The sequence below is a fragment of the Caloenas nicobarica genome, chromosome 4, assembly GCF_036013445.1.
Source record: "Caloenas nicobarica isolate bCalNic1 chromosome 4, bCalNic1.hap1, whole genome shotgun sequence".
Taxonomy (NCBI): domain Eukaryota; kingdom Metazoa; phylum Chordata; class Aves; order Columbiformes; family Columbidae; genus Caloenas; species Caloenas nicobarica.
In genome coordinates, this window is record NC_088248.1 from 73321865 (window position 1) to 73337960 (window position 16096).

Here is a 16096-nt window from a genome sequence, read left to right on the forward strand (position 1 = left end):
CAGCCTCTTTTGGCCCTCTCCAACTTTCCTTTTTTTTTTTTTTTAATTTTTTTATTTAACAGTTTTACCACCATATTTTTGCACACAGATGGGTCTTAAACTGTGGCTCAGTGGTACCAAGGGTGTGATGTGCAGCCAGACGGTTGATCTTCTCCTCTATGACCCATCTGCACAGCCACCATCATAGAATTCACCGGACCGGAAAGGGAGAAATGAGACTTTTGTTATGCTCTGTCTCAGCCAGATTTATTATTATTATTATTATTATTATTATTATTATTATTATTATTTTAAGAGGTGAGAGGCGCATTGTACTAGGTACACCATGAATGTCTGTGAAGAGACCTGCTCTGTTGTAACTCTTTCCTAGAAAGACTTTGATCTGCTGATTTTAGTTAGCTACTTTGAAAAGATATGATTACATTCTTTGTTGTAGTTCTATTCTTTTTATAGTTCTATTCTATTCTGTATTTTTTGTTATCTGGGAATCAAAACAGTATTTAGTGTGGTTAATGTCTGTCTTCAATATAGCCACACTCCAAATTGAGACTTCTCGAGGAAAAAAAAATCAGCACCTATTTTTGATGTGCTAAAGTACCGCTGTATATATGTATATGTATATATGTATCTAAAAGGCACTTACATCCTGGGTGAATTAAGCATGGGCAGCAGGTGAGACCAGAGCATCCTGACATCAGATATCACACCTATAGAGCATTGCAATTAAAAATGTAATTACTTGTAGTGTCTAATTGCCTGTAGTGACTTTTCCATGCTGTGCAGTGTAGATGCTGGAGGTTTGTGCTGACGGCTCTGAGCCTCCTCAGCACGAGTGCTGGTTGTTTGGGGAACATTGCTCATAATCACATGAACTCCCGAATCACCCGGAATTTAGAGAGTTGTGGATTGACATAGTTTAACGCTTGGCACACTCGGGCAAACTGTAACACAGGGTATTTGTGATACTGTATTTCATTCGCAAGCAAGGAAAATAGACAGGAGCTTTCACCAGAAGATGCTGAGCAGTTCCACGACTGTCTTGAAGAGCATGATGATACTTCCCACTGCCTTGGCAAAATAAAGCATTTCTTTTACAGCCCAGGGATGTGCAGGAATTACCCTCTATTTCTCCGCTCCTCACTTTCCCTGTTAAATCAGACAGATTTTTCTGTGCAGCATGGAGATGTGGGAAGAGGTTTGGAAACACTGATATCTTTGAGTTTCTTGTAGATCTGGGAGGAAATAGCATCAGGTTTCCTGGGGGTGGAAGGGTCAGATTAGCAGGAACCAGCCCTGTGAAGTGTTATTAAATGATAAAAAAGTGCTGAACGTTAATCTGGGCTGGGCTCAATTTCTGCAGCGAGGTTCGCTCTTGTACGTGGAGGCTTTCCCTTCTGTCACCCCAAACTCGGACAGGCTGCTGGGGGCAGGGAGCAGAGCAAGGCCTTGGCTTCCCAGGGGTTTGGTGTCACTGATGCAGCCTCCTTTTCCACCCAAGTGGCTCAAATTCCCCTGTCTCTTCCATGGCTGAGCGTCAGACATGGGGAAAGCTCTTAAATGCAGGACGATTTCAAAGAGGTTTAGTGCATCCAAAGTTGTGTGAGTATCGAAGGTGTCCTGCTCCTTTCTGCAGCCCGTACTGAACCGCTGCTGCCCTTCTTTCCTGTGAGGTGCCAGAGCCCTGGAACAGGCTGCCCAGAGAGGCTGTGGAGTCTCCTTCTTTGGAGACATTCGAACCCACCTGGACACATTCCTGTGTGATCCACTCTGGTGAACCTGCTTTAGCAGGTGGGTTGGACTGGATGATCTCCAGAGGTCCCTTCCAACCCCAACCAGTCTGTGATTCCAGCTCCTTCCATGCTGCTCCCGCCGCTGGCATTTGGGAAGTGACTCCCCTTTTCCAGGCTCTGGTGGTGACGGAGGATGCTGAGAATTTCAGGGTGTGTGTGTTTTGCTCCTATCCCTGCCTCTAAACACACCATCCATCTCCTAGAGGGTAAAAATAAAACAGCATTGTTTAATTTCTGGAAAAAGCCAGATGACAGTGGAAGGGGTCGGAAATATGCAGACCAGCCCACCCCGTCCCACTGTCTCAGCTGTTGCTTCCTGAGAGACAGAAGCATGTGGTTGCTAAAAATACCCTGCAAAGAGAATACATTCCCTCTCCAATGGGAGTCTATAAATTAATCCGAGTCGTAACATATACAACCGCTTGTGGCTGGGAGAAACAATTCCAAACGTGTTTTTCAGAGGGGGTTTTCCTAATGAAGCAGTGGTCCCAGCCTTGTGCCTCCCCTGCGTAATTCGGTGATATTGCGTGGAGGATCTTCCCCTCTCCTGCTCCCACCCCCTCGTTCTCCTATGGGAAACCGTGTGGCCGGGGGGTGGGGGTGGACCAGTCCTTTTATAAGCCTGGTCTTGCGGCAAGTCGAAGTTGACAGGAGTGACGGGAGATTTGGCTGGCTCTGAGATACCCACCTCCCAAACCTTGGGGTCCTTGGGATGACCAGAGGGGGAATGGAGTCAGTCGAAGTGTTCACGACTGAAGGCAAAGGCAGGGGCTTGAAAGCGCAGAAGGAATTCTTGCCCGGGGATGTCATCTTTGCGGAGCCAGCCTATGCAGCCGTGGTTTTTGATAGGTAAGAGAAAAGTGCTTGTAAAACACAGGCTGAAAGTCGTCTTGATGCAAAATTTCATCTGGCTGGGCGGGTGAAAGTTTGAAAGCATCTGGACAGCATCACAGGAGGGTGCAAGGGGTAGTCTTCTGTAAAGACGCATTCACAGCTTACAGGGAATGTCCTTCCCTGGGTTCAGATCAGCTTTTTTACTTTTAATATGGTGCAATCTGTTTCCAGGATGTGATCTTGCAAGGTGCTTGGTGCCCTCAGCTTTTACCAAATCGGTGAAAGTTGCGTGTATTCAATGCCTCACAAAACCAGACCCACGTTACGCTCCGGTGAGCTGCCAAGACTTAGTGTAATTCAGGTACGGCAATCTCAGATGGATTTTGCTGGAGCCTCCTGTGTGTAATGTGTGATAAAAGCGAGTTTTCTTGTGCTCTGCTCATGTGTTACCACCTCCCAGCTGCACACACAGATTCACTGCCCACTGCCTTCAAACTTGAAGCCGGTGGGGATCTGCAAATTATCTTGTTTCTGTTAAAGTGATTTTATATTTATAGCTGGCTGAGTTAACCGGAGACAAGTTTTTGCTTTCACTCTTGCATAAGACTGGTTTTAAATTTTTATTCACACTGATGTAGCCAGAAACTGAATTCTGGTGCAGACACATTTTTCTGCTGCTTGTTTCAAGGACAAACAACATTTGATCAACCTGCACTGCCGGTGTGGCTAGTACATGCCCACTTCTACCCTTCAAATCAGTGCAAGATTCACTTAAATACCCTGAAAGCTAAAAGACACAAAGAACCCATTTCCATGTTAATGTCTTACGGGATAAATCTAGAATAAAGCCTCAGACATGAATGGAATTTGTTCAGCCTTGTAACAGAATTCGGTCCAAACTTTTAAACCAAGGAGCTAGATGTCAGCTGAAGGTTTCATTCCGGGCTTCGGAAATTTGTGAGCACTTTTCAAGGGTGTCATGGTGAGTCCTGAAACTGAATTATTTGCCCCAAACTACCAGTGACTTCAGTGAATGTTCTGCACACTAAATAGGGCGGTGAGTGATTCTGCCTCGCTGAGCTTTCCCTGATTGATTCAGCTCTGCGAACGAAGTCTGAAGTGCAAGCAGAGCTCATGCTGTTGCTTTAATCTGGATCATCTTGTAGCTGAAGCTAATTTGTGATACTGTGCGACCTGGCAATAGCAGAGAATTGGAGAATAAATGGACAGAGCAGGAAATAAGGGGTTTTTGTGTTTTTCATTCACTTTTTCCTTGCCCTTGTACTATCAGTGAGTGAACATGTTTATGAGCCTTTACAATAGCAGCAATGACACTTTTTAATTTGTATTCTAATACGTCATTGCAAGAGCTCATATTAAAAATGATAATTTTATTTTAAAATGTTAAGTTCTTGAATTTTTAACCCCGAGCCCAATTACAGTAGTTAGTGATGAAACCATCTCTCTGCGACGTGCCCTTTTAGCTCTTGTGCTTTAGTTTCACTTCTGTCACTAGCTGGAATCTGGCTGTGATACAATGTTTGCTTCAGAAGTGCTTATGGGCAATGTTTTCTCCCATATGCTTTATTAAAAACACTAGTTATCCTTTAAACCATTGAAAACATTTTGCCTTTTGATTACTGGTTGAGAATTTATTTTCTTCCACGTGAAATGTTGCGGGCATCAGGCACGGAGTAGAGCTGCCCGTGGTGAAGAGCTACAACCTCGCTGCATTTTCAAATGTCACTGTGTAATGTGAGATAAGGGGGGAAACTGTCACCACATCGGCTCTCAGGCTGCAGACTTCTGTCTTAGGCTTAGGTTTCCAACAGCAAACCTCAGATGGGGAGGGATGTGCTTCCCTCCCCAGGCTGGGTTTGTTTGGCAGGTCCAGGCACTGAGCAGCACGGGAGTAAAGTAAACACATCCCTGCTCTCGACTGCAGAGGATGGGGATGGCTTCAGTCATTATCTCTCTGCCTCTTTATGCTGCTGTGCAATAACAGACTCTTACCCGCGGCGCATTTCATCCAAAAGTACTTTATGTAAGTGGTGAAATGTATCCCCAAAATCTCTGAAGCAGGTGGTGCCAACTAAATGCTAGTTGGCAGGGGATATCCTGGGCCTGAGATACAGTGGGAACATACATTTTTTGTGTCAAAACTGCTTTGATGCTTTTCACACACACACACACACACGGCTTTGGTTTTGAAGGTCCCTTCTGCTGCTGTCCCAGGGTATTTAATTGCATAAACTCTCATTGAACTGATTTCTATCAAAGAAGGGTAGCCTGGATCCTTGTAGGACTTGCAAGAATAAATCCACACTAAGCCATGGTGGCTGGTTTTGCCCTGAAGAATCTGCTGTTGCCTCTGCATAGATGAAGAGTCCAGTGAATCACAGAATCATAGAATAGTTTGGGTTGGAAGGGACCTTCAAAGCTCATCCAGTGCCACCCCTGCCATGAGCAGGGACATCTGCACCAGCTCAGGTTGCTCAGAGCCCCGTCCAGCCTGGCCTGGGATGTCTCCAGGGATGGTTCATCCACCACCTCTCTGGGCAACCTGGGCCAGGCTCTCACCACCCTCAGTTTAAAAAATTTCTTCCCCATGTCTAACCTGAATCTCCCCTTTTTTACTTTAAAACCATCACCCCTTGTACTATCACAACAGGCCCTGCTAAAAAGTCTGTCCCCATCTTTCTTATCGGCCCATTTCAAGAACTGAAAGGCCACAATAAGGTTTCCCCGGAGCCTTCTCTTCTCCAGGCTGAACACCCCAGCTCTCAGTGTGAAGAGGTGTGTGTTTTTCGCTGCCCACAAACAGACATGTATAGGTCCTAAACCCAGTGTTGACTCTACACGATTAAAAAGTGTCTCACCCTGCATTGGGAAACCCTAATTCCAGAGTCCCTCATCCTAATTCCATTCAGCATCTTTGTCTCTTGCTGAAAACAGTGTGTATGTGTACTGTGGAAAGGCGATTCAAATATGAGTGATTGGTGGGTTTAATTTCTCAGCTCAGGTCCCGGTGACCAGATTTTCCAGAGAGCTCAGCTTTCTTCGTGTACGAAGGCCACCACAGAGGCACCAGCGTGCAGAGCTGGTCTGTACTTCGCAGCCATTTGAAGAGCTCAGTCCTTTGAGAAGCCTGGTCCCAGTGTGGGTGCTGAGCCCCTGAAATCCTGCCCCTGATTTTGCTGTGGAAATCAAGTGATGGATATGGATGGCAATCGTACTATAGCGGCCACACTGCGATCTGCTGCGTGACTGCATGTGATGTGGCGACACAGCAGGCAAAGGGAAGGTCTCTTTTTCAGATTAGTAGGAGCAGATTTTCCGAGATACAACTATTTTCTTGGTTTGACTGTACTACAGGGTGGGAAGTGGGTTGTGTTTGTGCCCAGTCACAACGCTGTCAAAAAGTGGGAGGTGCTACTTTTTCAGAAATGGGGGAGCCCCATAAAAGCTGATCATCATGTGACCTCATGAAGAGCATAATTGTGAAATGAAAAATTTGCATTACTTGCTACAGGTGTTTAACTTTAGGTGTTTAAGTGAGAAACCCCTCCGCAGGGCTGTTGCATAGCAGAAACCTCCTCTTCATACTCTGAGGAGCCATCAGAGGAACAAACCTCTTTGCCCCGACTGTACTAGGAGCCTGAACAAGTAATCTTGGCACCCAGTGACAGGTGATCACAGCAGAAAGTGGGGATACACCATGATTTGGGCTAAAATGATGCCAAGGCACTTTTCTGTATATTGATGTGAGGAACTGCTGAAGTAATTTGGACCTGAGGCTGCCACCCAGGTGCACTGTATGAATGTCTGTATGAATGTCTGTCTTTCAGCGGGAGGCTGAGTTTGAGGAGGTGTTGAGAGTTTTATTTTGCCAGGAAAAGGTGAAATGTTTTCTTTGACAAAACGCTATAATCAGCCATCATACTTTGAGCAAGTAAGACCCATTGATTTAATTGGACAAGATGATGTGACGGCTTGTCCAGCAACATGCTTTGGGACTCAGCCTGTGGATTAAGACACCCAAAACGAAGGTCTGTTATAAGTGCCTGTGTAGTGCTAAGGGCAGGACTCAATTGCCGTTGGCGTTCAGTGTCATTTGAGATGCCCCAGGGTGTCTCAGACATCCTCTTAGGGCTGACAGGTACAAAACAGGATTTATGAGAATCAGGTCTCCTCTCAGGCCAGATGGGTGTCCCTGCAGAGCCTAAAATAACATTAAGCCCCTGGGTCCAAGCAAGTGAAACCACCCCTAAGTGCCCGTCATAATGAATGGAGCACTATAACATGCACCAAACAGACACCTACATTTTAGCTGAACATCCTTCCAGACCCCACTAAGTGTTTTGATGGGAACTCAGACACTGAGGGTACAGATGAGCACATCTAGGTGTCTAAATTTGCAGACTGCATCCCACCCTGCAAGCTCCTGAAGGTCACAGGAGCCCTGAAGGTCACTGAAGATTCCTGAAGTCATTAAGGCTGGTGAGGGCTTGTACTCTTCAACCCAATGATGGTCACCCGAGCAGCGATTTCTTAGCTGGTGCCACAGACATTGAGTCCAGAAGTTCATAAAACTCAAAGTGAAGATAAAGAAGGTTCCTGTAGGCATCAGCCAGCTCAGTTTCTTAGATTTCAAGGCCAGGGTATGACTCACAAGGCTAACCCTGCTCACTGCAGGAGGTTGGATTAGGTGACCTTTAAAGGTTCCGTCCCAAACCGTTCCATGATTTTAGAACCTTCTGTTTAACACAGTGGTCACTTGGTGTTGACTCCTGCATCAAGCCCGTTACTTCTACCTGAACTATAGCAGGTTGTTTGGAGAGACAATGAATATTGATTGAAAGAGGGTGCAGAACTCAATGTGATCTCTGGGATTTGTTGTTTGGACGAAGTGCAGACACACTGTCTGATCTGCATTTGAATCAGCCTTGCTGTATCAGCTGAAATAGCTCTCGGAAAACACCAGCATCAGGCCTGCTTTGCCCTAAAATAGATACAGAAGGTTGGAAATATCTCTTTCCAAGGGATTCTTTGCCTTTGTTGGGGTGATTTTTGGTCTAGCGAAGCCCCTGTGCATTCCTCACTAACATTACCTCTCAGTGAAACTTTCCCTAGTGCTCTGCTTATATGCTGGGATTTAATCCTTCCCTCCTCCTTCTTCACTTTCTCTTTGAAGATCCCAGATCTCCTTTCCTCTCTGCCACCTTTGGGCATTCCCGTCACCTGGGCTCCATGTACAGTATGTGACCTTCTCCTCTGCCGTGTCACTTGGCTCTGGAGCCCGTAGGAGTTTACATTTCCTACAGGCATGGGGATGCCTGATATAAATCTCTGCCAACCTTCATCAAGAGAAGGTTTGCTCTTTAACCAGCGGGGTTTGAGAGACAGTAGTCAAGGCAAACTGTGTCATGTGGTAGAAAGCCACGATCGCTTGAAGATCTGCTTAATATATGATCTCCAAATTGCTTAAAAACATGAGATCATGCAATTTTTGCACTCCTTTCTGATGTATGAAGCAGGCCTAAAACATTTTCCAAGGGAAACATGGGGAGCTCCATTATTGTAGCTGGGATGACTCGTGGATACAAGAAATGTAAAATTTTCCGTAACAGTATGACTCTGAAAAAATTACAGAAGCAAATTCTTTGATACCAATAAAAACTGAGTGCTAATGTGATCATATTCACATTGTTTAAATTTTTCTGGGATTTGATTTTTTATTATTGTCTCATTTGCTCAAAAGCTTAAATAAAACCTGGGAGAGAACCAAGCTTTTTTAAAGGAAACCACACCCACACCTCTTTAAAAAGAGGCTGAGAAAGCCTGTAATTAAAGACTAAAACTAAAATAGTCTAAAATTATTCCAAAATAAATTCGCCACTCAAATTGAACAAACTGGGATCCATCCCTGTGCCATCCCTGACATTTTAGAGATAAATGTACTAAGTTCTAACCCCTTTTTTTAAAACAGCAAAACTATTCTCATGCTCATAATTCACCATTACAGGCATCCTCAGTAGAAGCCAGCTATTGACTCCTTTTCCTTTCCTTGCTGAAAGGGAAGGTGCATTTCCTTAGGCTGTTGTGTTTAATGAAGTGTTACAGCCTCTACTTTGAAAGTCAAGTGGACTTTGCATACATCTTAGGCTGTTCTTATGTTGTCCTCTCTAGGACGTTGAGGAGAGAGATGCCTAGCCAGCCAATAATAAATATGAATCAGGTGGACTTAGATGTAAGTTAGGTCATCTGTGTGTGTCATCTGTCATATACAGAATGGAATAAACTCACGTTAAGTAGTTTGGCAGCTTCTCACCGTGTCCATTAGCTATTAAATGAAATCCTCCTTTTATTCCTTTTCACTATAGCCATCTCTCCTTGCTTTTCTAAGTCAGCAGAAGACCCTGCTTGACAGGGCTTTGTTACTAAAATGGTTTTGTCTCTGGGACTTTGACTGTCATGCATGCTTGGATATTTTATATTGGCTCTTGAATTTCAAAGCATATCTCCAGAATCCATGCATGATTGAAAAAGCCTACCTCTGATGAATGAAGAAGGAACTTTGAACATAAATTCATCTTTGAAGCTTTCAGCCTCTCTTATGAGGAAAGGCTGAGAGAGCTGGGGGTGTTCATCCTGGAGAACAGAAGGCTCTGGGGAGACCTTATTGTGGCCTTTCAGTGCTTAAAAGGGGCCGATAAGAAGATGGGGACAGACTTTTTAGCAGGGCCTGTTGTGACAGGACAAGGGGTGATGGTTTTAAACTAAAAAAGGGGAGATTCAGGCTGGACATGAGAAAGAAATTTTTTACACTGAGGGTGGTGAAACACTGGCCCAGGTTGCCCAGAGAGGTGGTGGATGCCCCATCCCTGGAGACATCCCAGGCCAGGCTGGACGGGGCTCTGAGCAACCTGAGCTGGTGCAGATGTCCCTGCTCATGGCAGGGGTGGCACTGGGGGAGCTGGGAAGGTCCCTTCCAACCCAAACTATTTTATGATTCTGTGATTTCAGATCAGTGAATGAGACCCTGTGAGTGCTGGATGGGAGACGACTGGCAGATGTTTGGGTTGTGCATGTCTCAGAGATCAGGTTAATATATTTCCTGTGGTGGTGCTCAGGCCTCTGTCCTGGCAGGTCCAACAGATCTTAATCCATCTGAATCTGATCCAAGCAGTCACAAGAGCTGTTTGTTTCTTCTGCTTTCACCAAGAGCCGTGCTTGTGGGAGCCATAGTTTATCTGACAGTGCTGTCACCTCTTGCATTTGTTGGCTGGCACATTGAATCATTGCTTTTGTGACTGTAGCTACGTCCAGAATTAGTTGTAGTTGTGCGTCTTGTCCACGTAACATCAGAGCTCATGAGCCCCTGAGAATTCAGCTGGGTTTACACTTGGATGAGAGGCCAAGGAAACCTGAGGCTCCCCAGAAAGTCATTTAGTGAGTCAGTCAGTGGCATCTGCCCTCCAAGTCAGTCCTAAATCCCTGACCTGGCAAGGTTTTGAAGGGCTGGACACATCACTGTGCTAGTGATGATCCTGCTTTTGGGCAGGGTGAAAAAAATAAGTTCTCACTATGTGCGGAAGATGTCAATGAATGAGTGGCCAGAGATCACCCCAGAGGCCATGGTGTACATGGACGCAGCAGAAAGCTGTTGTATTATCCTTGTGTTAAAACAAGGGAAACTGAGCTGCGAGTGTCTAAGGGTTCAAACCTTCAGAGCTCCTGTGGAGGTACCACAAAACCTTCAGGGCCGCCTGGCCATCCACCATCCTGACCGCGTGGGCATGGGCTGCTCTCTTTACAGGGGGAGGAAACTCTGTCTGGGCCACCTGGAGCCATTTTGGGTTGTGATAAACACTTTCTAGGCCAGACAGAGATTAACACTTTCCACAGGCTGAGAGACTTGGTGACCTCAGGCTGCTTGTCCCATCCTTGGGAGACTTTAAGCATTGCAGAGGGGATAACGGGGACACTGTGGACCACTGCAAGCCTTTGGTGTCCTTAGTGTTGTCTGCCTCTAGAACAGATGGTATCAGAGCCTGTCAGAAGATCCAGCCCTGGGACCAAGGGAGAGACCCACTTTGCCACCCCATTTGGGGTGTCCGGCTCTGAGCATCTCCAGGATGACAGGAGTTTGCATGGCCAAGCAGTGTTTGAACAATGTTTGGTGAAGATTTAGGCAACAGATCTCAAATACCTGTGTCTCTTGATTTTTGTACCATGCCAGGAGTTGAGCCCAAGCCTCTGAAGTCCTGGAAATGCACATTATCAATAAATCCAGTCTTCTTTTGTGAGAGACGTGGAATTTCTTATACCTGCCAGTCAGATTACCCTGTGAGTAATTGTGCCTGCAGTATCAATACCACATGAACTGTTGCTTCACCTCCTCAGGAAGTCTCATATAACTTTTTTTTTTTACTTCTGCATTTCTGCATCTCCTCAGAAACAAGGGCTTTCCAGGGCTGGTGGTAAGTTCTGCTAGCTGGGTTTCCTTTGGAAGTTCTGGGCACCCTATGCAATAAACAGAAAAATGCAAACCCCACATTTCAGTATTTTTCTGTTCTCAGAGAGAGAGCTGAGGGGAGACAAGCCTCTGTTCGAGGACTCGGGTTTTGCTGTACCGTGTTCTTCTCTGACCTGTCATTCCTCTTTACAGGGAAACTTCTTTAACTGCCTTTTCACTTTCTGACCACCCTCAAAACATGCAGGCGGCAAGAGGGACCCCCATCCCCTGCCTGAGATATCTCCCTGTGCTTCTTGGTGAAACATATCCATGCAAGTTTTATCATCTCTCAGCAATCCTTTGCCTTACAAGGAGTGTCATCTCTCTGCCCCTCTGACTTGACAGCTGATAGAGCGCAGCCTCACATTTCTCACCAGCTCCAAGCTCTTTCATTTGACTTAATGGAGTTGGCTACATCCCCTTTCCCGGACACGTGTCCGGCTCTCCCCCATCCCAGATGCTGACCTGGCATTGGGCTCCCTCCCTTGCACAGGCACTGCTTGCTGTCATCTTCCAAACCTCATTTTCACACGTGCTTTTGTCTGCTGTGGGTCCGTCCCTGCTTTGAATCAATGGCCCTCTGCTTTACATCAATGGAGCTCTTCACCCTGCAAGAGCCAAAGCACAGGGTGGGTTGTGTCAGCAGCTCATGCAACACTGCCAGAGGAATGAAAGTGCATTTTGAGTGTACTGTGACGGATATAAATATGCATATGTATTTTTTTATATATATATATAGTGGAGAGGTAGGACTTTTGTGGCTGAGGACTCTGGAGCTGTGGGTCTGATTCCCACCTGTGGCACAGCCTCTTCATGTAATTATTAATAATTTTTTTATTTCCTTGTGCCTCAGTTTCCCCACTATGGCCTGTGTGTGGTGATAATGTTCCCTTGGTAGTGAAGCCTCTGTGGTCAGTGAGCTTTTCGCAAGGAGGAGAACCTCCCTTCTCGGACCAGCAGTGTCTAAATGATGGGAATTTAAATTCTCCTGTACTGTCGAGCCTGGCTGGAGGCAGAGATAAAATGAGCAGTTGGATGGAGAAGCAGACAGCTGGGGGTACCAAATCAGGCAGTGAAAAGCCTTCTCTAGCAGCAAGGGGAGACTCCCAAAGTTGTTTGGGCAGGAGACCAAAGTGTGTCCTCCTCCTTCCCAATGGATGAAGTCCTGGGAGCAAACAGCTGGACATGTGAACGGGGTTTACCCTTGGTCTGGGGCCCTGGAAACTCTGGGAGAAAGGCCATGAGGTTAGACTTCTTCATCAGTGTCCTCTGATGTGTTCCTCCACTGACCTTGGTTATACTTACACACATACAATCATAGGATGCTTCTTGGAAATCCTGTTTTGAACCCCCAAAGAAGAAACCTGGTCCTTTTGAAAAGTATTTCCCAGTTGTCTCCTGACCGTCTAACTCACAAGTAACCTCTCAGCCAGTTAAACCGCAGACCCAGGAGCAGGAATAGCTGGTTAGCAACACTCACTGCTGCTGGCACCAGAGGAAGACACGTCAGGCTTTTGAATTTGGAGGAGAAATCTGCACTGCTAGCCTGTCTGCAGGAAGGTTTTAAGTGTCCTGAAGAGCACAGCGCTAAAGCTGATGCTGGACTAAATAGGGAGGACTTCATGCCCTGATAGCAGAGAACATCAGGCACCGTGCTCATTATCTTTAATGATTAACAACACCCCCATAGGTGCCATATTCTGGGCCACTGACCAGCAGTGCATCATTGATGTTCTCCACTCAGCAACACACCAGCCTTGTGAAGATGAAAGATCCTCTAGCTTCATTAATAAAATCTTGTGATGGTCATAAATGCAAGTACTGCTCCCTGAGCTTGGCATTACTGCCAGCCCGCCCCATGTCCTACCCCAGCCAGTGCCCCCGAGAGCTCTTGAGAATTCATCTTTCCTCCGTCTTCAGCTGTCTGCTGTTCCTTGAAAGTCCATTCATGGCTTGGCATTCATACCTGGGGGTCTGCTGAACAGCTGGGAGCCTGCCCTGGTCGCTCAGACCTTCACTAATCCATGATAAGTATCTGTCTAGAGTTATTGGGACCAGAAGAGCCCCAAGCCCACCTGGTCTGGGGCTCTGTGCTGCTGTCTCCTGATGATGGACAGCCAGGAGACTTGTACCATGACCAGAGGAAGGAGAAGACATAAACCGCTCTGTGATGAGATCTACCTTGAAGGTGGCGGGTTTTTTTGTTTCCTCATGTGACTTCCAACAGAATGCCGAAAATGCCAAGTGCAGTGCGTCCAGTACAGCTACACCTTTGTCCCGGTGGCAAAAAGAAGTGTCAAGCGAAGCTGCTTTATAATCCGTGGAAACATATTTTGGTTTTGAAGCTGTACAAACACAGGGTTTCCCTGTGCAACCACTTTGATCTATCAGTTTTCTTCCTTGTGATACACCCCTGGACTGCTCTCTAGCAGAGCTTTTCTGATGTGTATTTTTATCCCCACACTGTGCCTAAGGAAAGCTTAGGACAGCAGTTAGGATGGCTCAGAGCTGTGCTCCATCTCACCCAATGTTTTCCTAAGTCTCAGGCATGGTGGCGGCCACTGCTCCATTTTGTGAGCTGGTCCGTGTGAGGCCCAGGAAAGCCTTGGTGCTCAGGGGGGTTCACTTCAGCCAAATTCAGACACTCTGTGGGCAGGTGGATCTCTCAGGCTGGCTCTTTGCCTTTGTGCTCTTCTTCGTGCTCACCTGAGCCACAGACTCATTTGGCATCTGCTTTCTGCTAGAAAAAGGGTGACTGGTGCTTCAGCACAGGCCAGACAGAAAATAGAAACTGTCCTATTAATTGTGGCAGTGCTGAGGAGGAGCAGATGGGCTGCAGACAACAGGGCTGGGAGCTGGGGGATGCTTTACTGCTGTCCTGCTTTAGAGAAAATATTTGCCTCTTTGGTGTAACCAAACAGAAAAACAACAGCAGTGGGCAAGCGCTGGAGGATTAAGTTGGGTGGGAGGTTTCTCCATCCTCCCAAAAACTCTCAGAGGGTCCATCCTTAGTGGGTATGGGGAGCCCAGGGATGCAAAGCCGGCAAGACCCTCACTGGGTGGAACTGGACCTTCACTGAGGTATGAGCCAACGTGTCCTTCTGTCCTTCCAGCCTGACGCACGTCATCTGTCACACCTGCTTCAAACGGCAGGAGAGGCTCCACCGCTGCGGCCAGTGCAAGTTTGCCCACTACTGCGACCGGACCTGCCAGCGAGCGGCTTGGCTGAACCACAAAAATGAGTGTTCTGCTATCAAAAGGCATGGCAAGGCACCCACGGAAAACATCAGGTGAGAGCTGGCCCCAGGTTCTGGCTCCCTGGCTCATTGTCAGGCCTGGGGATGGTGGGAGAGGACAGGACATCCCTCTGGAGGGTGGCAAGGAACAGCTGGGTGGCCTGATTTGTATGGGGTGGAGGTGGGAGGTGGTTTGGGAAAAGCCAGGAGCATGCCTGAGCTGATGGGATGCGGACCTGGAGAAGCATCTGGCATGTGGGGAGGTTGTGATCCTCCTATTTTTTTGGTGCTGGGCCCCAGAAACTCTCCTGCAGATGAATGTGGTGAGGAAAACCTGCCTGAGGTGGTTTAGGTGTGAAAGTGGGGAGTAGGTGGAAAAGTGGAAGAGGAGATGGACTCTTCCCCAATTTGTCTACAGGGTAGATTGATTTGGATTCACATCCTGATTTCATCATAAGAAAATGAGTGAAAACCCCAAGGTAATAAGAAGTGTCGTGGAGGGCTGGGGATCTGGAGGGTCTGTAGCACTTCTCCAGATGAGAACATAGATGCCAGGGCAAATCCCTGCGTCTCCCTTTCCTTCAAAAGCCCCTGGGTGGTGAGCAACCATCAGCTGACCCTGTCTCAGTCTGTCTGCATGCAATTTTCCACCCATGATATGAATTTTGATGGCCTTTTGGTCCTTATCCTTGCACTGGGTGATGCTTCTAACTCCGGTGCTCTCTCCTGGCCAGGCTGGCTGCCCGCATCATGTGGAAGATCGAGAGGGAAGGAAGCGGGCTGTCAGAAGGCTGCCTGGTCTCCATCGATGACCTGCAGAACCACGTGGACAGCTTTGACGAGGAGGAGAAGAAGGAGCTCCGTGCCGATGTGGAGAGCTTCCTAGAGTTTTGGCCGCCCCACAGCCAGCAATTTGGCATGCAGTACATCTCCCACATATTTGGGGTGGTACGTCAGAGGGGTGGGAGAGCAAATCATAGAGTCATAGAACAGTCTGGGTTGGAAAAGACCTTTAAGGGTCATCCAGTGCCACCCCTGCCATGAGCAGGGACATCTTCACCCAGCTCAGGTTGCTCAGAGCCCCGTCCAGCCTGGCCTGGGATGTCTCCAGGGATGGGGCATCCACCACCTCTCTGGGCAACCTGGGCCAGGGTCCCACCACCCTCAGTGTAAAAAATTTCTCCCTCATATCTAGCCTGAATCTCCCCTCTTTTAGTTTAAAACCATCACCCATTGTCCTATCGCAACAGGCCCTGCTAAAAAATTTGTCCCCATATTTCTTATTGGCCCTTTTTAAGTAAGAAAAGGCCACAATAAGGTCTCCCTGGAGCCTTCTCTTCTCCAGGCTGAACAACTCCAGCTCTCTGGGGCTGCTTTTAATTCCAGCTTCCCAGAGAAAGTCTCCAGCTGTCCTGAGTTGTGGACGGCTCAGTTCATCCCTCTCTTGCCCTTAAGAGGCCGGAGCAACTGGGATGGCCAAGTCTGGCATTTGCTGCAGGCGGTTTGAATTCTGCTGCATTCCCCATCTGCATCCCTTCTGGACTGACACTGGGAAACTGAGGCACGGCAAGGGCAAGATCTGAAACTTTTTATCGGTCAAACCTTGCAGGCAAGTGGCTCACTCAACCCTGGGTGCTGCATGGTCATCACAAGTCCCACTGGGCGTCTCTCTGCACCTGGAAGACTTGAGAAAACATACTTACATGTATTTTCAGTAA

At 47.2% G+C, this 16096-nt stretch overlaps 1 protein-coding gene across 2 annotated transcripts in view; it reads left to right on the forward strand.

Moving 5' to 3' along the window:
* Positions 1-2263: 2263 nt before the first annotated feature.
* Positions 2264-16096, forward strand: part of SMYD1 (SET and MYND domain containing 1) — a 28769-nt gene continuing 14936 nt past the window's right edge. Inside the window, exons 1-3 of one of the 2 annotated variants that reach the window (XM_065634962.1) lie at positions 2264-2639; positions 14256-14432; positions 15113-15326. In XM_065634962.1, coding sequence (XP_065491034.1) covers positions 2503-2639; positions 14256-14432; positions 15113-15326 — 528 coding nt within the window. In that variant the 5' untranslated portion in view covers positions 2264-2502. The remainder of the gene's footprint in view (positions 2640-14255; positions 14433-15112; positions 15327-16096) is intronic. The other variant, XM_065634961.1, reaches the window with a different exon arrangement.